Source organism: Mustela lutreola, chromosome 5, assembly GCF_030435805.1.
Source record: "Mustela lutreola isolate mMusLut2 chromosome 5, mMusLut2.pri, whole genome shotgun sequence".
In the NCBI taxonomy this organism is placed as follows: Eukaryota; Metazoa; Chordata; class Mammalia; order Carnivora; family Mustelidae; genus Mustela; species Mustela lutreola.
Window position 1 is genome coordinate 64828541 of NC_081294.1, and position 19931 is coordinate 64848471.

At 54.0% G+C, this 19931-nt stretch overlaps 1 protein-coding gene across 12 annotated transcripts; it reads right to left on the reverse strand.

Moving 5' to 3' along the window:
• Positions 1 to 1706: 1706 nt before the first annotated feature.
• Positions 1707 to 18032, reverse strand: RNF44 (ring finger protein 44). 12 transcript variants are annotated; one of them, XM_059174371.1, is made up of 12 exons: positions 17895 to 18032; positions 9324 to 9411; positions 7263 to 7414; positions 6865 to 7084; positions 6276 to 6443; positions 5687 to 5860; positions 5413 to 5574; positions 5205 to 5329; positions 4795 to 4882; positions 4585 to 4706; positions 4351 to 4450; positions 1707 to 4161 (listed from the first exon to the last, which is right to left on the reverse strand). In XM_059174371.1, exons 3-12 carry the CDS (start codon positions 7367 to 7369, stop codon positions 4099 to 4101), a joined length of 1329 nt encoding a protein of 442 aa, XP_059030354.1. In that variant the 5' UTR covers positions 7370 to 7414; positions 9324 to 9411; positions 17895 to 18032; the 3' UTR covers positions 1707 to 4098. The 12 variants fall into 12 exon arrangements, with proteins under 12 accessions (XP_059030354.1, XP_059030357.1, XP_059030358.1 ...); XM_059174374.1 differs by having other exon boundaries at positions 9324 to 9408; positions 17895 to 18030; XM_059174375.1 differs by lacking the exon at positions 17895 to 18032 and adding an exon at positions 12368 to 12925 and having other exon boundaries at positions 9324 to 9408.
• Positions 18033 to 19931: the final 1899 nt, after the last annotated feature.

The following is a 19931-nucleotide window of genomic DNA, read 5'->3' on the forward strand; positions in this document are numbered from 1 at the left end:
TGTATTTTTCATGCATTTTTTAAAATGATTTTTTAAAAATCATTTATATATTTATTTGACCGAGAGAGATCACAAGTAGATAGAGAGGCAGGCAGAGAGAGAGAGAGAGGGAAGCAGGCTCCCTTCTCAGCAGAGAGCCCGATGCGGGGCTCGATCCCAGGACCCTGAGATCATGACCTGAGCCAAAGGCAGCAGCTTAACCCACTGAGCCACCCAGGCAGCCCAGTGAAATGCATTTTATACTCCTAATCTTGGGTGTTCCTCTGACAAAACAGAATGATGTTAATGTCTTCATTTGCAGGGGAAATATGTTAATGATGAGGGTTTTTTAAAATTTTCCTCCCATAATTTCTTTTTATTTTTTATTTTTAAAGATTTTATTTATCAGAGAGAGAGAGGGGGAGAGAGCGAGCACAGGCAGACAGAATAACAGGCAGAGGCAGAGGGAGAAGCAGGCTCCCCGCCGAGCAAGGAGCCTGATGTGGGACTCGATCCCAGCACGCTGGGATCATGACCTGAGCCGAAGGCAGCTGCTTAACCAACTGAGCCACCCAGGCGTCCCCCATAATTTCTTTTTAAACCTTTGGCATTCGCTACCCCTTGCTGACGAGGAAAACTAGCTGTAGTTCAAAGGAGAGGAAAATAGTGGAGCAGTTAAGAGAATGGGCCCTGGAGTTAGAAAAAAAATATATGAACAAAGTGAACCAGGCACTTCCTGCTATGTGACCTTGGCCAAGACCCAGTCGGCTCCTATTACCTTTAGTGTGGAATTTCCCAAACTTGTTTAACAGAACCCTTCTTAACCCCCGTTATGCTCTCATAACCCTTTCTCTGAGACACAGGGAACCACTCGACTAATTGTCCCTTATTTTGCAGTTGATCCAGAGGCTGAAAGAGAAGTGACCTGACCAAGGCTAGATAGTGGCATCACACAGACACCAGGTCCTGGGTTTCCTGACCCCAGCCCACTGCTCCTGCTCCAGACCATGTTGCTTTGACATGCTAACAATCAGCTGATACTCTTGCAGCACCATACACCATCATGGGTTAAGGGTTATATAATCGCGTCACCAACCTGGTTCCCTGGGAGGTTCTCAGGCCCCTAGTTCCCACTGAGCCTGGAGATGAGGGACTCAAGTCCAGGTAGTCTCCTGGGTGTGGGAGGGTGTGTAATGCAAGTTAGGCTGATCATGCTGGTGTAGCTCCCTGATATGGCAATGAATGGCTCAGGGATGCACCCACAATCCAAACCAGGTCTAACAAGACTCCATCCCAGAAATATCATTAGAATTTCGGGGAAAAAATGGTTTTCCCATGAATGATGCTAAACTAGAAGAAACTGAACTAGAGCTGCCAAGAACCAGGAGACCTTGGTTTATAACATGCCCGAGCCCAATCCAGTCACGCCTGAGGCAGAACCTACCTCCAGAATTGAAATGAGAGACCAACAAGTGACAGTTGCCTAAAACCAGTTTCATGGAATCCTGCCACTTGCCAACAGAATCCTGCCTAATTTGAGTGTGAAGCAGATGGCCCAGAATGTCATCACTAACCTGGCTTGGCAGACCCTCTTGATCAGGAGGTACCCCCAAGGTGCCACAGCAGAGAACAGTCTTTTCTGCCCACCTCATCCCTATCCCCTACCCACTCTCAGACTGACATTACCCCTACTTCCCACAGAAAGAACACAGGTAGCCAAAGGCAGCTTGGGCAATACTTGATATACATCATACATTTATTAGTGAATATCCCTCTGAAATCAGCAACAATATTAAAAAAAATAATGATTGCACTACTTGGTCAAGCAGAACTAGCAACTTTCATTTTAAAAAAAGTACAAATCTGTTAAAAATTTCAATCAGTATACACATATATATAATACAACATACTAGTTATGTTAAATGCTACAAACCAATGTGAATCCAATGGAATGGAAAAAACCACACATTTAAGCTTTAAGAACCATTTTTTTTCTCTATATATTAGCATTTTCTCAAATACATACATGGGAAAAATGAGGTAACTGTAAAATGTGCAAGGAACAGGGCCCCCCAAATTACATGTATTTTTATATATATATATGTAATTTTATATATATATATATGTGTGTGTGTGTGTGTGTGTGTGTGTGTATACACACACACACATATACATAAAACACCTTTCTAACACAGAACACAGGTGCTGGGCCCAGCCAGGGCTGGGGGATGATGCCCACTGTCATGCCTAGGCCAGAAGTTGGTAAATAAAAGAGTAAACAATGACAAGCCCCCACCACAGGAAATCATTGGTAACATGGCATCTATAGCAAGGTCGGCAAATCACAAACATCCTAAATAATTGTTTTATAAATCTTTTTTTTTAATGATTTTTTTTTTTAAATGTTGTATTCCCCCCCAAAGCTGCTCATCGGAATGACTGCTGCAGCCAACACACAACCCGTGAGCCTGTTTCCGCCCGCCCCAGGAACCTTGAGGATCTGGAAAACCTTTTGTCGGGGTGGGAAAGGGAGGGGGGGTTTGGAGAGGGTGGTTCTCTGTAAAACACATGGGGTTTCAACACTGCTATAAATATAGAAACATCACCTGGAGTTATATACAGTAAGACTTTGGGTTCTCCATGGGGGTGGGGCCAGGCTGATGGGGCCCCATGGCAGGCTGAGGGGAGGCAGGGAGCCAGGGCCGCTGCAGGGAGAACGAGGGTGGTTGGAGCATCCCTGAGGCAGCAGGCGCCAGGGGCTGCCTGCTAGGATGTGCCGGCCCCACACGCGGTTCGTTCGGGGCAGCAACCCCAGCTGGGGGTAGGACAGGAAAGGAATGGGACTAGGGAAAGAGAAGATGGGAGCTCAGCCAGACCCTACCGGGGACCTCCTCCAGACCTTGGAGGGCAGGGCTCAGGCTGGGAGGGGGCCCCTGGAGGTGGGGTCCACGCCCTCCCTGGTCCCTGTCCTCCTGGGACTTCCTTGGAGGAGACTTGCCCCGTCAGGTGGGAGATAGGCCCTGGCTGGAGGGAGAAATGCCCTGAAAAGCGTACGGTCCCGGTAGGCTCTGGGGACGTGTGCAGTACAGTGCATGGCAGTTATCAGCTGAGCACAGACCACCCCCCAACCCCAGCCCTGACTGCCAGCTGCCCAGCCCAGCCCCAGCCGCACACATGCATGCAGACCAGGTGGCACCACCAGACCATTCCCGGCCCCTGGGCGCTTGGTCCTGGTTGGTCCCTATATCCCCCATTAAACCAAAAGGAAACAAATTATTTAAAAATCCACACCCCCAAATCCTACACGCGATTTTGGGCCAAATGAATAAACAAAAACTGCTGCTCCTCACATTCATGCAAAACAACAGAAAGGGGAGATTGGGCGTGTGTCTGGCTGCCGTCACTGCCAGGAAGGGGTGGCCGCCAGGAACACAGGAGGTCACGTCTCCCCTGCATGGCCCAGGCCCTCTCAGTTCACAGGCCACCCCAGCTCAGGGCCTGTCTCCCATCTGCTCAGGAGGCTGGCCCTGATACCCTCCAGCCTGGGGGTGGGCTGGAATGTTGTGACTGGGGTGAGGGTCCTTGAGGGAGCCAACCCTCACAGCAGCCTGGGTAGGGCTGGCTGCCTGAGTCTGGGGTGAAGGCAGGAGGACCCAGGCCTGGGAAATGGCCTCATGCTACCCTCTGTCCGCAAGCAGCATACCATTTCAGTGCAAGAGACCAGGCAACCCAGGATGGAGCCCCCTTTGCCCATTCTGGGGCTGAGGATCTCCCCCAGATGCACTTGGGGTCGAGGGTGAGGGGATGGACTCCTGGCTCCCAGGGCTGGCAGGAAAAGGAGACAGACTTGAGGGCAAACAGGAGGGAGACTGAGTGAAGGAAACTCAGGCAGCTCCGTGGTGGGCAGACTGGCAGGCAGATTGGGACAGGAGTCTTTGGAGCTTGGCAAATGCAGGGGCTTATTGCAGGGACTTCTCTTGGGGCTGACCTGGCACCAGCTCTGGAGATGCAGGCGGGAGTGACGGGGCAGGCCTGGGCCACTCCCTCCCCGTCCTCCCCAGGTCCCCCAACCCAAGCTTCCAGAGCTTCGGGCAGGGTTATCCTGGGCAGCTGTGAGCCTCACTCAGCCTCCCTGGGCACCTCGGAGGCATCGGCCCGGCAAATGGGACACGTCCGGTTAGCCTGGGGGAGCAGCCACACATCAGGCTCCACTCTTGCCTGTCCCCCACCCCAGCTGGGTCTATTCTACCTCTGGGATCTGATCCCTGAAAAGAGCCTGAACTTCTAGATGATGACAAGGGAAACCCTCCAACATCCACCCCCCCCCTTACCACATAACGAACATCTGGCATCTGGCCTGGGTTGCATTACCTTTAACCACTTGTCAACACACTTGGTGTGGAACTCATGGTTGCAGGGGAGGACTCGCAGCAGCTGCCGTGCCTCGAAGTCACTGAAGCAGACAACACACCTGGGAGGGGGCACAGAGAGTCACTGATGGCAGGGGGAGGCTCATCACATAGTACAAAACCCCCTGGAGAAAGGGGTCCCCTTGTAGTCTCCCTGTGCTCACAGAGGGACAGGAGATAGGGGCACAGCACTCACAGTGTCTGCTCTGACTGATGGCTGTCTGGGTTAAAGCGGTACGATGGGAGCTGCTCGATGTCCGCTTTGGTGAGGCCTCGGGGCTTGGCATCTCCTAGCCGCTCTGCAAGGTTCAAGAGGGCCTGTATCCAGGCGGGAAGGGAAGGTCATTAATACTCAGGGCTGAAGGTCCCCCAGGCTCCCACCTCCCAGGACAGTGTTCCACGGGACCTCATAGTTCTCCATCTCCACGTCATCCACATCGAGATCCAGGCTGATGGTGGGCCCCATTGCTGTTGGTGACATTGGCAGCATCGAGCTAGGGGAGGGGGAGACAGGTGTGGGGGGCCCAGGGTCAAGGTCAGTAGGTGTAGGGGGTGCAGAGCTGCTCCCGACTCCCTCTGTGAAACAAAGCCCAGAGCTCTGCACCGTTCACACCAGGGACTCCAGTGTTTGTCCCAGGACATTGTAGGAGGGCCAGGAACCCAGTTGGTGAGTGTTGAGAATGTATATGGTTTGGTGGAGATGCCAGATGGCTTCAGAGGCCCCAGGCACCCCATGGGGCTTTGTTTGGGTCCAACAACTGGAGGCCCCAGGAGACCACAGCACCATGGCTCTGGGGCAGATGTACTGGTACTTACAGGAAGTAGGGCAGGAAGCTGGGGTAATACGGTGGCGGGGGTGGCGGTGGGGGTGGTGGGGGCAGCGGCTGTTGCAGGCGGTATCTCTGAGTGCTCAGTCTCCGTGGCATCACGTGGGAATATGGCTACGAGAGGGGTGCCAGGTGCAGATCAGCCCAGTGGACCTGTCTCCTGATCACTCTAGAGTCTGGCTGGGGACGGTACTTACCACACCGAAGGACAGATCCTGGTGCAGTGGATCGTGGGGCAGGTAGTGCAGGGGCACAGATGGGGACAGGGCTGGGCCTGGGGCAGAGGTGGAGTAGGTGAAGCTCCCCAAGGGGTGCTGGTCCCCCCGCAGGTCCACATCGTTGTCAAGCCGCTGCAGAGGCTGGAAGAAGAAGGGGGGGTAGTAGGGGCGGTGGGCAGCCAGACTCACTAACAAGGGAAGCCGTGGCCCCCATGCCATCCCCTAGAGCATCAAACCCATTGTCCAGACTCACCATCCGCGGGTGCTGGGCCTGCAGCGATACAAACTGCCCAAGAGGTGCCATGTGGGCAGCCTGGGGGTGTGGGGCTGGCGGTGGGGGATGCAGGATGTAGTGGTCACTGGAGATGAGGTGAGGGTAGGCCTGATAGGGCACGGGGAGCTGCTGCATGGTACACGCCTGGATCAGCTGCCAAGAGAGGGAGGGGGTAGGGGGCTGCAGAATGTTCTAGGCTCTGGGTTGCGCCTATGCCTGGGCCAAGGGCCAGGGGCCATTCCACCCATTGAGAGGTAACCTCACTGAAGCCTTCTGGCCCCTCCTACCCCTGCCAGAGGCCACCCAGGCAGGACACTACACTCTTAAGGCCCACAGTTACAATTCCAAACCACAAGGTAGGCACTGGGTTGGGAAGGTCCCTGAACCCTGAGGTGCTCCCTCACTATCTGCGAATGTACACGTGCCTTTCTGGGCAGGGTGGAAGCCTAGAGCTAGGCAGGCGCTCTGATAGTGTGGATGGGTGTCATAAGCTCAGTTTGCTTTTGCTGCTGGCCTTGTCTGAGGCTCTGAAGTGGGGATGGAGCAGGAGGTGGAAGCACTCACTCACCGGGGGTGGGAGGCAGCAGAGGGGGTAGTGCTGCCCGCTGAACATCACGGAGCATGCTGGGAGCTGCTGGGCACTGCAGCCAGGGATGTGTTGGCTTGTAGGCAAGGGAAAGCCTTGGGTCGTCACTGTCGTGACTGTGTAGGACAGAGGGACAGGTCCCTGGTGCACCTGTGGGCAGAGAGAAACCCGGGAAGTGTAAGGAAGAAATAGCCATGTTGCTGCCCTCAAATGAGAAAGCCCTACTGGGCCACCTCCCTTCCCTTCTCTAGCTGGGGCCTACCTAGGTACCCACCTGCCGGTACTCCTTGTCCCAAGCCCTAGAGGGTAGAGAGAACCCTCTGGGAACCTGGGAGGGGCTTCCAACTCTACCACTCACCCACTGTGTATTCCTAAGGAAGGCCCTTCCCTTCTCTGGGCCTTAATTTACCAACCTGTAAAACAGGGCTAATAACGCTTCACTGAACATGCAATGAGTAAAGCAAGGGGAAATCAGGGTTCTGCTACCTCTGGTCCTCAGACAGGCTTGCCAGAGGCTGGTGGGGAGGGGCTAGCAGGGTGGGGAAACGGAGGTGATGGGTATTCTGCCTACCTGCTCGTGGAGATCAACCATGAACGGGCTCTGTTGGGAGGCTGGGTGCAGCATTCGGGGGCTCCTGCCGGCAGGAGCCGAGGCTCGGTGCTCCTCTACAGGGAGGTGTGGTGGTCGGGGTGGTGGCTGCTGGGAGGGTAAGCGCTCATCCTGGGCAGGCAGGCTGGCCAGGGGGCCCTCGCGGCTGGGGCTGCACCACAGAGAGGAGGCCCCAGTAGGACTGAGGGGAGCCACTCATTCAGAGAGCATGGAGAGAAGCCAAGGTCACTACCCACTAGGGAAGGAAGACCGCTCAGGGCCCTGTGCCCTGCCACCCCTGGCCCCTATGCCCCAACCCAAGCTGACAGCGCTGGTACCAGGGGTTCTAAGCTCTGTAGGACTAGGAGGTTCCTTCCTACCTTCCCCGGAGCTGGCCCGGGGTAGTGCCGGGTCCTACAGAGAATCGCCGCTGACCCACAGGGGCAGAGGGTGGCCACCTAGTCACTGCCAGAGCCCATGGTCGCATCAGGGGTGGCAGAGGGGTGGAGGGGCTGGGCCAGGGCTCACAACCCTAGGAAGCAAACAGATAAACAACCTCAGGCACACAGAAGTCCAGTCACTTGCCCCATTAGGGATTGTGGAGACAGAATCAAACCTCAGCAGTCTGATTCTAAGGGCTACTATGTCCACCACGCCACTGTACTCCATTTCGCAGTGTGCACTCTGGGTCTGGGCGCCTTCATGGGCACTGGGGATCCAGGATGACAGATCAGGGACAGGGAGCCCAGGTTTCAGTTTCCTACTCTATGAAATGGAATCAAGTTCCCTTTCAGGGTTATGGTGAGTTAAGAGGTGAGTTAAGAGGGCTGGCCAGCATGCTTCCAGGCCAGGTGGCTCCACTAAGGTTCCCTCAAGCTGGAGTCCCCAGGGCTCCCTGTTCTGGTGTGGTGGTCCATAACTTCAACCTCCAGGAAGCAGGGGGTCCTTGGGCGGGCACTCCAGCTTCCTCCATTCCATTGTGTTGGCTCTAGGGGGACTCCAATCAGGCCTTCTCTTTCCACTATTGCCAGGTAAGAGGTTCTGACCCAGTTCTTGCCCTCAGGGGTTCTCAATTCAAATCAGCTTTCTCTCTTTTCATAACCAGTTGCCACAGTGCCTACCCACATGTGACTTCATCTACTCTTCAAGGTCCAGTTCACAGACTAGAAAACTGAGGGTCAATGAGATTGAAAGAGACTTGGCCAAGTGTCAAAGCTGGGAGGTGAGCTGGCCACAAGCCTCTCACGGCACCCTGATGCTAGCAAGAAGGGGTCCAGCCCAAGTGCTCTGCAGGAGGTGATCAAGTGGCCACTGGTGGGTGGGTGCGTCTGGCATATACAGCCAGGCCCTTGCTCTGGGGGCCTAACACAGCCCCCAAGTGGCGGTGGGGCTTGCTGAGAAAAAAGGGGAAGTGAGAACCTAAAGGAGGAAGTTGAGTGGGAATGGGGTGGGGCAGGTGTCCTCCCTTGGGTAGGAGTTGGGGGGTCCAGGTGGGATAAGCTGGGGGGACCATTTATTAACTCCAGAGGTTGGGATGAGGCCCTGGCGGAGAAAACTCTGGAACCTGTCAGGCCGTGCAAAGCTGAAGGGTGCATCAAATAGGACCAGCCCTTTGCTGTTCCTGCCACGGGGAGGCCTCCTCCAACCGCCCCTTCTCCATCTGACAGAAATCCTATACATCTCCGACACCCAGCTTTCAGTGTTCCCTCCCTGCTGACACAGCTGGGGAGCCAGTGCATCATACCCTCAATACCTCATTCCCTCCTGCCAGCAGTGGCAAGAACACCTCCTCTGTGCTCGGCTTTACAAACTGGGGCCCTAACTCTCATAGCCAGCGTCCAGGGGAAGCTCTTCACTTGCTAGGATAGCACCTGGCCATGGCCACAGCCAGGCGTGTAAGAGCTGGAATTCACATTTCTCCTGCTTAACCTGGGTTCTGGCACTTGGCAGAAGGGAGGGCAGAGCCCAGTGACCGGCCTGTGTCCAGCAATGATATGGTAAATACACTCGAGAGCCCATCACACAGTTTGGCAGGAGGGAAATTGGTGCCTATGATTAAAAATTGGGAGATTACATAAAAATCTGTTCCTTCCTGAGAGAAAAAAAAGCAGAAAATCTGGTCCCACTAGGCCTTCATTTCTGCTTGGTTCCTCTCACTGGAGCGGGAGCTTTCTCTCCAGACCACCGAAAGCCCATTCTCTACCTGCCCACCGTAGGTGACTAGGTCTGTAACCCCTGGGGTGAGCCGAGTGTACATCCTTCACACATGTGTACACCCACAGTCTTCCTGATTCTTGCTGACAATCCAGCCTAGCAAAAAGGCCAAGAGAGACTCCTAGTATACTGCTAAATATCTGAAATGAGAGACTCCTAGGCCACTCCAGACCTTCTGGATCAGAATCTTTGGAGGGTTGGGAAACAAAGACATTGAGATATTTTACCAAATTCCCCAGCAGTTTCTATGGCACAGCCAGGTTTGGGCACCTCTGCTCTAACTGACCTCGGAGATCCTGGGAGCCGACAGTCCTGCTGATAAAGAATAGTAACAGTAATGACTATGACACTTCTCACATGCCATCCTGAGTCCTCATAGCAACCCTCAGATGTAAGGACACTAAGGCTCAGTGAGGTGAGGTCCAGAGTCTATCAGCCAGAGCTGGAGTACACTGGGATATGGCCCAGGCAGCATCTTTAACGGCTCCAGGTTGCCTTGCTGAAGTCTGTGGGATGTGGATGGCATAAGCGCTCAGGCACATGGGAATCTGCTCTGGTCAGCCCCTTCAAAAACACCCATTCCTCAGGAAAGGGAAGTGGCAAGGAGCTGAGAAACCAAACCAGCAGACCAAAGGGCCTCCCGCTGTAGATGATTGTGCCAAAGTTTTAAGTGTCAACCCTTGCATTCTTCTACACGATACCCCAACTCTGGCCACAGTCCTGGCTGAGGATTGGGCACATCACTTCCCCTCTCAGCCTCAGCTTCTTCACCTGTAAGATGGAACAGCCAGATAACCACCTGCAAGTGGACTGGCAAGGACTGCGCAAAGGAAAGGTGATTTCTAAAGCGCATGTGTGAGTGATCACTATTAGAAATTAAGAGAGGTTAACCTCCACTCTCACCCTCACAAAAAGAAATCAGGTGCCACTTCAAGCTCTGCAAGAGATACTGGGAAATATGCCTCCCTAGGGGAAATCCCAGCTGGCAAGGGAAGGACCCCTGGTTCTTGGAAGTCCTACTAAGAACAGAGGTTGTGCGGAAGGGACACACCCACTTCACAGTTGAGGAAACTGAGACCCAGAGAAAGGAAGTAACTTGTTCTAGCCCACAAAGCCAGAGAGAGACAGAACTAGTTCTGCCTTGCTGGCCACCAAGGCCCAGATCCCCCCAACCCCTGACACTCTCATTAGCATCAGTAGCCCCCAAACCCACCTAATTCCAACTAATTTCAGTACCTAAAGGGGATCAAGAGTTTTCTGTTTTAGGCACTCACGACTAACTATTGTGGTGAATGAAGCAAGTTGAGACCCAGAGTTGGAGGAAGCAACTTGCTCAAGGTCAAACTGCAAGGGTGGCCAGGTGACCACCCCCAATTTCTGTCTTTTCATAGTCCTTGGTGCTGCACTTTCAATGAGGTGTGGATAAATGGGTCTGCAGGGTCCCATCCCTAAACCCAATCTTGCCTGAAGCAGGCACCACACTTTGCAGCCACCTCTTTCCCCAGGAGGCAGCCAATTCCCTACTTCCAGTGCCCCATGCAGCTATTCCAGTCCAAGTCTAGGAAACCCCTGCCAATTCATTTGCCCTGGGGATGTCTGCCTGAGAGCCGGAGTAGATTTAAGCAGGATGAGAAGCCCCCTTCCCCACCAGGGGCAGGCTAAGCCACTACTGCCTGGTAGGCAAGCAGAGCTCTCCGAACGTGTGCTGCCTGGAGGTAGCTGAGAGTAGGACCATCAGCCTCAGAGCTAGGAGTCCTTGGATAGCCCAAGTTCCCTAGGTGACCTTGGTCAAGGAAATCTCTCTGCTTCTGTAAGCCTCAGTTGTCACAGCTGTGAAATGGGGGTGGAAATCTCTCCTTCCTAAAACGCCTAAATAAAGCCAAAAGAAACAAGACGCAAGAAACCAGGTGGTCACATTAGCGGGGGAGGAAACCAGTGTTCCTGAAGGACCTGCCCCTCCTCAACGCGGGCCAGGCGCAGGGGCTCCGGGGAGCTTCCTCATCCACCCCTCCCCGGGGATGGGGGGCCAAGGTACAGACACCCGCCCGGCGAGGAGACCCCCAACGTCCCCCCTCACTCATTTGTGCTGCGCTCGCAAGGACATGGGGGGCGGGAGGCCGGACTGCGGCGTTGGGGCCAGAGCGCTGTGACTTTAAGAGCCGAGGTTCCCGGACCATGTGCTCGGCGTGAGACAAAAGCAACAACAAAGGAAGTGGCGGCGGCAGGGGGAGGGGGCGGCTCCTTCCTCTCCAACCGCAGCACTCAGCCTCCGCAGCACTCAGCCTCCAGAGAAGGGAGGCTCGACCCGGCCTTGGGGGCTGGGGGGGTGATCCTCCTTGATTCTAGAGGTCTCTCCTTATCCCCTCTGGACCGCCCGTGATTAACCCCTGCGGAGCCAGCTAGATCACAGCCCCCAATCCCAGGGGAGAGGGACAGGAGTTCCAGGGATGCGGAAATAGGGAGTTGGGGCTCTGGCCCCTACTCACCTTGGGCCGCCAGGCCACACGTTGGCTCCTTTGTTCCCGATCTAGGACGGCCAAGCTGGACAGAGGGGAGGGGGGCTGCTGGACCCTTTAAGAGCCCCCGCCCTGCGGAACAATGTGCTCCCCTCCCCACCCCCCCGGTCCGGGGGCAGTCCAGCTCCTTCCGGGGCTCTCTCTTTGTTGTCGGTCCGCCGGCGTCTGCCTCGCGAGGCCCACGCGCGGTCTGCCTCTCAGCCCAGGCCCTCCGGGAGCGGGAGGCGGCGCAGGACGCAGCCGGGTTTGCGCAGCTGCAGGCGGCTGGCCCTTTAAGAACTGTCCGCGGCGGCAGCGGAATGTAACAAACCCCACATTTGATTCACAACATTCGAAGCGGCGGGGTCGCGCGCCGGGCGGGAGGGGGGCTCGCGGGGGCGCGCCGGGAGGTTCCGGCAAACAGTAGCCGGCTGCTGCCCGCGGCAGCCCAGCCAAGAGCTCCGCCCCGCGGGGGCTATGAGAGCCAATCGCTCGCCGCGACTCGGCACGTGATTAATGGGACGCCATCTTGAAAGGCAGATTTTCTTAAAACCTCCTCCTTGCCCCCACCTTCGCACTTAAAGTGATCGCCCTCATCACAAGCAGGGGGCGGGGCCACATGGCCTGAGCTAAATACGGGAGACCCCGGCGTGGGCAAGGCCAACCAGCTGCAACTCGAACTTGCTATGCAAACTCGTGAACCACTCGCGCCTCTGAGGCTCAGTTTCCCTGCCGGAGAAATGGGTCCCCCTAGAAGAGCCGCAGCCCGGACTTACTGTGTCATGGTCTTCTCTTCGGGGACGGGGCGCTTCCTGGGATACTGAAGTGCAATGGGACTGACCTTCGACGAGGCAGGAGGGGCCTCTTAAACCAGCCCAACTGGGTTAGGAAGGCTCTAACAGCCTTGGGTCGGCAACCTCCCCGGAGATGACGTCAGCCCCAAGAGCTACCGCGCCGCGATGACATCATGGCCTGGCCGCCCTGCATCTCCTTGTTTATACTACGCGGCAGCTTTAAAAAGCTGGGACACCTGGGTTGCCCAACGGACCAATAGCGGGTGACCCATACAAACGAGCTAACGCCTGCGGGGCAAGGGGATTGGTCCTGCGTGCGCCGACGCCACAGAGACACTTAACCGCCCCGCCCCCGGCGTGGCCCGGGAAAGGGGCGGGGAACAGTTTGAAGCAGGAGCTGCTCTAGTCCGGCGCTCCGGTAGCAGTCGGCGCGTGGCTGGGAGAGCTTGGTCTCTTCCATAGAGGGCTCCCTGCTTAAGAGTTTTGGAAAACTAAGCCCAAATAAGTCTTCAGTTTCCTACTGCACTCCTCCCAGCGACGATGAGAAGGAAGGATTGCTACAGGATTTTACAGATGGGTCAGGAGGGTCAAGGGGGGCGTTACCCACTCACTCCAACTCACACAGCTATGAAGGGTGGCCGAATAGGTATTTGAACCGAAACCACAGCCGAGCTCATTCTCCTCTGCCTTAATACAGGGGCAACATTATACAAAGTGGGGTATTACCTCCACATCGATTATTTAAGAAAAAAAATCAGTAATGCTCTAAATATCCAAGAGCTGGGCATAGGCTGAAAAGAATCATGTGCATATGATCAATAACCGGACTGCTCCGCGTGGGGCTGCACTGACATAGGGCTACCCACTAAACAAGATGCCAATGCAAAATGTTAACATTTATTAAAGCCTGTGTGTAGAGCTACTGAGGGTGGGGTGGTGTCATATTCTATGCTGCTTTGGTGTACTTCATAACTCCAAATTTAAAAATAAAAATGGAAAGCAATTTGCTTGAACAGGGTGTTACAATGTATCCATTTTCCTGAAAACTAGATATATATCTGCACAGAATACTTCTGGAAGATACAGGAAACAACTGTCCTCAGGGAGAACTGGAAGAGAGTATGGGATCCGGAGGATAAGACTTTTTATTGTATATGCTTATGTACATTTGCTCTTAAAAAACAACAACAAAAAACTACACAGGGGTGCCTAGGTGGCACAGTCGGTTAAACCTCCAATTCTTGGTTTCAGCTCAGGTAGTGATCTCAGGGTGGTGAGACTGAGCCCTGTGTTGGGCTCGGTGCTCAGCATGGAGTTTAAGACTCTCTCCTGGCTCAGGTCATGATCCCAGGGTTCTGGGATTGAGTGACACGTCCCTTGCTTGTTCCTTCTCTCTCTCAAATAAAATATTTTTTTAAAAATTAAATTTTTAAAAATTACTGTGAAAGAGTATTTTTTAAAAATCTTCTAAGCCATAAAAACTTCTGTTCCCTTAAAGTAAGAAATCCAGAAATCCCCCTTCAGAAAAGTTATCCAGTGGAAACAACCCAGAAGTTTGGGGAACAGAGATACTTATTCAAGTTTTGTTTAGACCAGCCACAATCTATACTTGCACAGTGGATGCGCAGCCAGTAATGCAATGACTGAAGATGGTTCCCAGGGGCACGTTGCAGATATCTAAGCACAGGAGAGCAAGTTCATGATGCAGTATTGTCGATGTTACCTGCCCAACTCTAACCATGCTTTTAATTATGTGTGCATGAGAATGAATGGGGGTGTAGAGGGGATGCCTTTCTCTAAGCAACTCCTTTTCATCAACTCTCCCTTCTCCTATGTCCCTTCTGACCTTTTATTTCTCCCCATTATGTAAAAGCAACTAGAAAATCCTCCCCTCATTGGAAGATGCCACATTGTTAAGACCACCCCCTGCTTGCCTGTGTAGGGACAGAACCTGCAATGGCTCCCTACTGTCTGCCCCTGGTGCTGTCCTTAACCAGCTTCCCCTAGCCTTTCAGGCTCACCTCTCCCCAGTTCTCCCACAGCCACGATGGAGCACCTACTGGCCTTCCCTGCCTGCTATCTTCCTGCCTGTGCTTCCTGCCTCCCTCAGATGCCCTCTCTCCTCCTTGCTACCAATCTATTTCTCCTCTCTGTCCTTCAGGGCTCTGTTCTCATCTCACTTCTTATAGGAAGCTCTGGGGTCTCCAGCATGTACTGAACCTCCCCCATCTCTGAACTCAGGGCTAGACGTACCCCAGTCTTCACTTCATATCATCTGATTTGCACGTAGCCCTGTCACGGTCACTTCACTTCATGTCTCACTCCATAACCCCCAGCTGGCCTAAGGGAATTCATCATCTTTAAGTGCACTATCATCTAGCCTTCACCAGAAGGGCTCAGTTTATGGGTGAGGATATGAGGCTCAAGGAAAGAAGTGACTTGCCCAAGAGTGACTTGCCGGAGAGAGACTACCTTACCACTCCTGCACCCTCAGAACGCAATTCTTCAGCCACAATCAAGCCAGGTACTTTGAAGCCACCAAACCTCTGACTGTACAACTCTAATTAAAACCTCCCCACCACCTTGTAACTCCAGCAGAACCCTGCTCAGCCTTTGGGGTTCAGCTCCAAGACTGCTTCTGCGAGGCCTCCCTGACCTGTTTTCTGCAGTCAGCTGCCCTGGCTTCCTTAATGCACAGCACAGCTGTTACCACACTGCACCAGGTTGGCAGAAAAACCGTCTCCATGGGGCTGCTCCCCCACCCCAGCAGGTGCTGGCTCACACTGGGCAGCAGATGCTTAAGGAAGGGGCTTGGAGTTTGACTCTCACCTCTGATGCTACAGGGCTGGGAAAACCCTGCTCTGTCCTTTCTCACGCATGACCTTCTGGCTTACTCCCCTGGGAGGCCCTAAGCAAGCACCCACAGACCCCCAGGGTGCCCCCAGGGCCAGAGGCCAGTAACACTTCTCCTCCTGATCTGAAAAACCTTCCTGGGCACATGCAGAATCACCCTGGAGCAAGTGGGCAGGAGGCTCAATTTTACCAGATTCCCAGAGAAGCCAGAAGTCTGGGCTTTCCGGTGAAATCCCCTCAGGTTCACCTACAGGTCTGCTTGGGAACCCCAACGTGGTGATATGGCCTGCACATGTACTGTGTGCCCCACTCGCATCCACCCTACTCCACCCCCACCACTTGAAGACAGGTTCTGTTTTCATCTCACATATGAGGAAAGTGGTTCAGGAAGTGCCTCTGGTTCTGTTTTCATCTCACATATGAGGAAAGTGGTTCAGGAAGTGCCTCTCCTTGTGCCTCAGTGGATTCCAGAGGCCACAGGAGGGGGCGGCTCATTCTTATGCAAGCACGTGCAGTGAGGTTCTGTGGAGAAATTCGGGTTCTAGGGTTTCCTGCACAATCTAAGGAAGTCCCATCCTGATCATCTCACTGGTCCTCCCGATGACCAAAGAGCTAGGCACCAGGATTTTGCAGATGAAGAAATGGGTGAGGAGGGGAATGACTTAGCCATCAAGGGGCAAACCTGGGATCACATTCTAATCTCACATTAAGTTTGGTTCATGCAATACAAATGTCAAAAGAGAGTCCCCAAGGGTTGCTCAATAATAAAAAGAACAGATACACCAAGGCAAAAATAGACCATGGAGGCTCAAGGACTTGTGCATGAGCAGCAGAGGATTCAAATCCCAGTCCCTCCAAGGCAAAGCCCTGGATGTTACATTCCAGCTTCCACCCACAAGCCTCCTCTTCAGATGGGAGGGATTCCACTTTGGCAGAAAGGGGGGTGGTCATGGATTCCTGCTGGGGCCCTGCCCTTCCTAAGAACTTGGACAGCTCGTTGCCTCCATTTTTCCCTCAGGGTCAGAAAGCACCCCACTCCTTTCTTCTAAGACTCCTCAACCTCTACAGATGCAGGGATCACCCAGGGTCACACAGCACAGCCTGGTAGAGCCAGCCTGGGACAAAGACCTCCTAGCTACCACTGAGCATTGCGGACCTGAGCCCAGAGCCTCACACACCCCACATTGGGGGTTGATGGCCTCCCTGCCAAGTCCTCTCTGCTCAGGACACGCCTGAACACACCACCTTCACATCTGAGCTCCAAGCTTTGGCTCCCCTAAAAAGAAGTGGCTGTTTGTGCATATGGGGGTAGGGCAGGGCGTCCATTAAGGTGTTCATGGGCCTGGGGCTCAGGTCAGGGGTACTTTTAGTTCTAAGTTGGGTGAGTTATTTGGCTTTTCTCTACCTTAGTCTTATCTGTAAAATCAAGACAATAACACTAGTGACACATGATATTTACTGAGCACTTAGTGTGTACCACTATTATTCATCTCCTACAGGCTACTGAGGACAGGCACACACTGATGGTTAAATACAGAGCCTCTGGTCAGCCTGTCTGAGTTTGGAGCCTGGCTCTGCCCCTTATTAGCTATGTCATTTTGAGGAAGTCACCACCTTTTTACAGCTCAGTTTGGCCAGGGGTAAAACGGAGGGGACAGTACCTACCTCAGTGGGTCAACAGTTTCTCCCACTGTGTGTGCATCTTTGACCGACCTGCCCAACTTTCTGAGTCTGGGTCTGCACCTGAGTGTGTGAGTTTTGTGGGCACGGTGTTGGAAGGGGTTCCCCTTTCTGATTCCCTCCCCGCTGCAGCTCTGGCCGCTGTAACTCCCGGGGTCTGCAGAGGTGGGAGCAGGTACTATCACATCATCCAGAGATGAAAACCGGGGGCCTGCAGGAGTGCGGCACCTGGCAGACCCAAGGAAATGAGTTCAACTGGATTCCCCACTTTCTCTCCATGTAAGTTTCTCTCCTGAGGGCCAGGCTTCCTACCCCGTCCTGTTCACACCACCGCCCTGACCCCCGACAGCCCTTCAAGTTCGAGTCTAGAGATCCTTAGGCAACGGAAGCTGTGTGACCTTGCATAAGACACACACCCTCTCTGGACCGCCGCCCCCGCCCCCGCATTCTGCCATTCTGAAAGCTGTATCTACGGCGCTGGGGTGTGGTGGCCTGTTCCTCGGACCCGCAGAGGCTCCAGGGCAAGGCTCGGGAAGCTCTGGCTCCCCAGCGGCTGGCACAAGGAGCGCTGGTAAAATGTTTGGAAGGACGTTACGAAGCTGGAGGACTGCGGCGCCACTTTAGTTCCTGTTCCCTGACAACAGGGCCCCTGCGCGAGCCGGAACCCGCGCGGGGTGGGGGTGGGGTGGGTGCCGGTCGGGTCACGTGCGGGGCGCAGGGCACTCTGGGACTCGTAGTTCGTGGGGGGCTGTCCCCAAACGGGGGCACTAGGACCTAGCGGGCGGGCGGACGCCCTGGTGAGCGGAGCACCTCCGGCTCCCGGTCCCGGGACACCGAGCTCAGCACTGCAGACGCAGGCAGAGGCCTCGCTGGAAGTCCCTGAGCTACTCTGTCAGCCCGCGACCGCCCCCTATCGCTCCGTCCTCGCTGGCCTCGAGCCTGAGGCGCATGGCGCAGGGTCCCAGCCAGGCGTTACCTGGGACCGCGGCTGGGCTCCACCCCAACCCGGCGGCCGGCGAGTCGCTCCCGCTGCAGCCCGGGGTCCGGGTCCCGCTGCGGCCTGAGCGCCGCCTGCCGCGGCCCCCCCTCTGGCCCCGTGCAGTGGAACCGTCCGCAGACCTCACCACCCGGGCGCGCGGCCTACGGCGGCTGCGCAGCTTCACCCCCAATCTTGTGCGCGTGTGGAACTACCGGGACCGCACCAAGTGCACAAGAGCGGAGGGTGGAGGAGGCGGGGCGCCTCTAGGCCACGCCCCTCAGAGTGCGGCGGCAAAGGGCGTGCAAGGGCGAAGCACCTAGGGCCTGGCATCCCAGCGGCTCACTTACTACCCGCGTGATGTTGGGCGAGCGAGTGGCTCTGTCTTGTCTGTGAAATGCAGAACATAACGCGACTCCATGCCCGTTCAAAGAACCTTTGCTGCCCGGAGAGTTTGTCCCCCTCCCCGGCTTCGGATTTGGGGGGGTAGGGTCAGTAATACAGAGTAAAGACTGCCGTCCGTAGATGTTCCCAGCTTTGGTCCCTTCTCTAAGCCTGTTTTCTCGTCTTCGAACTGCGAGCGCCGATTCCCTTTTCGATAGGTTAGGAGACTCCAGTGACAATAGGACGGATATGCCCATCGCTAGAGATACCCCGGAGCAGAGCTGACCGCCCCCTCCTCTGGTCGGACATTCCCCACTCCCAGAGCGGATCCTTGATCCTGGTGGCCCCGCGTCCGTGGGCGGTTTAGCCGGGCGAGAACTACAACTACAACTCCCAGCCTGCCCCGCGCCCGCCAGGTCGATCCCGTTGTAGTCCCTGCAGGCCTCGCCTGGCAGAGGCTGCCCCACGATCCGGGTATGGGCTCCTCTGCCAGATGCTTGGAGGCCGTCTTATTTTTTAAAGCTTCCATTTGTTGAGTTTCTATCACGTGTAAAGCAATGTTCTAAGTGCTTAACATGAATTAACTTCGTTATTCCTTAAAGTCTAACAACTCAGAGAGAGAAAATTATTATTATCCCTGTTCTATAGATTTGAAAACCGAGGCATTAGTGAGGTGAAGAAATGTTGCTAGGAAGTGGCAGACTCCAAGATTTCTACTCACTCCTGACACCTGGAGCCTGCTTTCTGCCTTACTCCGGTTCATCCTTTAACAAACCTGTTTCTTCCTTCCCCTTTCCCTCATCAGAACTACATCTACAGTAAGGCGTAATTTAGAATATATTTTACAGATAAACGCTAAAATGCACAAGCCCTTATGTGTATAGCTTAGTGAACTTTTCATAAATGTATGCCTCCGTATAACTAAAACTCCAGTCAAGATTGAGAACATTTTCATCACCCCAGAAAGGTCCCTCTTACCTACTTCAAGTCATTTCCCTCCAGACATAACTATTCCTCTGGTTCCTGTCACTATAGATTAGTTACATGGGTTTAGAACTTCAGATCAATGGAATGGCTGGCTCTGTAGATACTGCCTCCTTTCAGTGGTCCTCATGTTTTTGAGATCCTATCTATTGTGTGTATGAGTAGTCTGATACTTCCCATCACTCCTCCAGCTTTATTGAAATATATCTGACATAGGACATTGTGTAAGTTCAAGGTGTACAATTTGATGATTTGATACATGTATATACTGCAAAATGTTACCACAATAACATTGGTTGATGCATCCATTACCTCATATAATTACCATTTTGTTGTTGTTAAGATGAGAACATTAAAGCTGTACTCTCATAGCAGCTTTCAAAAATAAGATATTTAATTGTAGTCACCATGTTGTACATTAAATCCCTGGAACTTACTCATCTTATAACTGAAAGTTTGTACACTTTGACCAACATCACCCAATTTCCCTGATGCCCTAGCCCTTGGCACCTGGCAACCACATTCTACAATCTGTTTCTACATATTCAGTTTTGTTTTGTTTTGTTTTAAGATTCCACGTATAGGGGCACCAGGGTGGCATAGTGGGTTAAGATCCGACTCTTGGTTTCGGCTTAGGTCATGAACTTAGGGTCCTGGGATCGAGTTCTG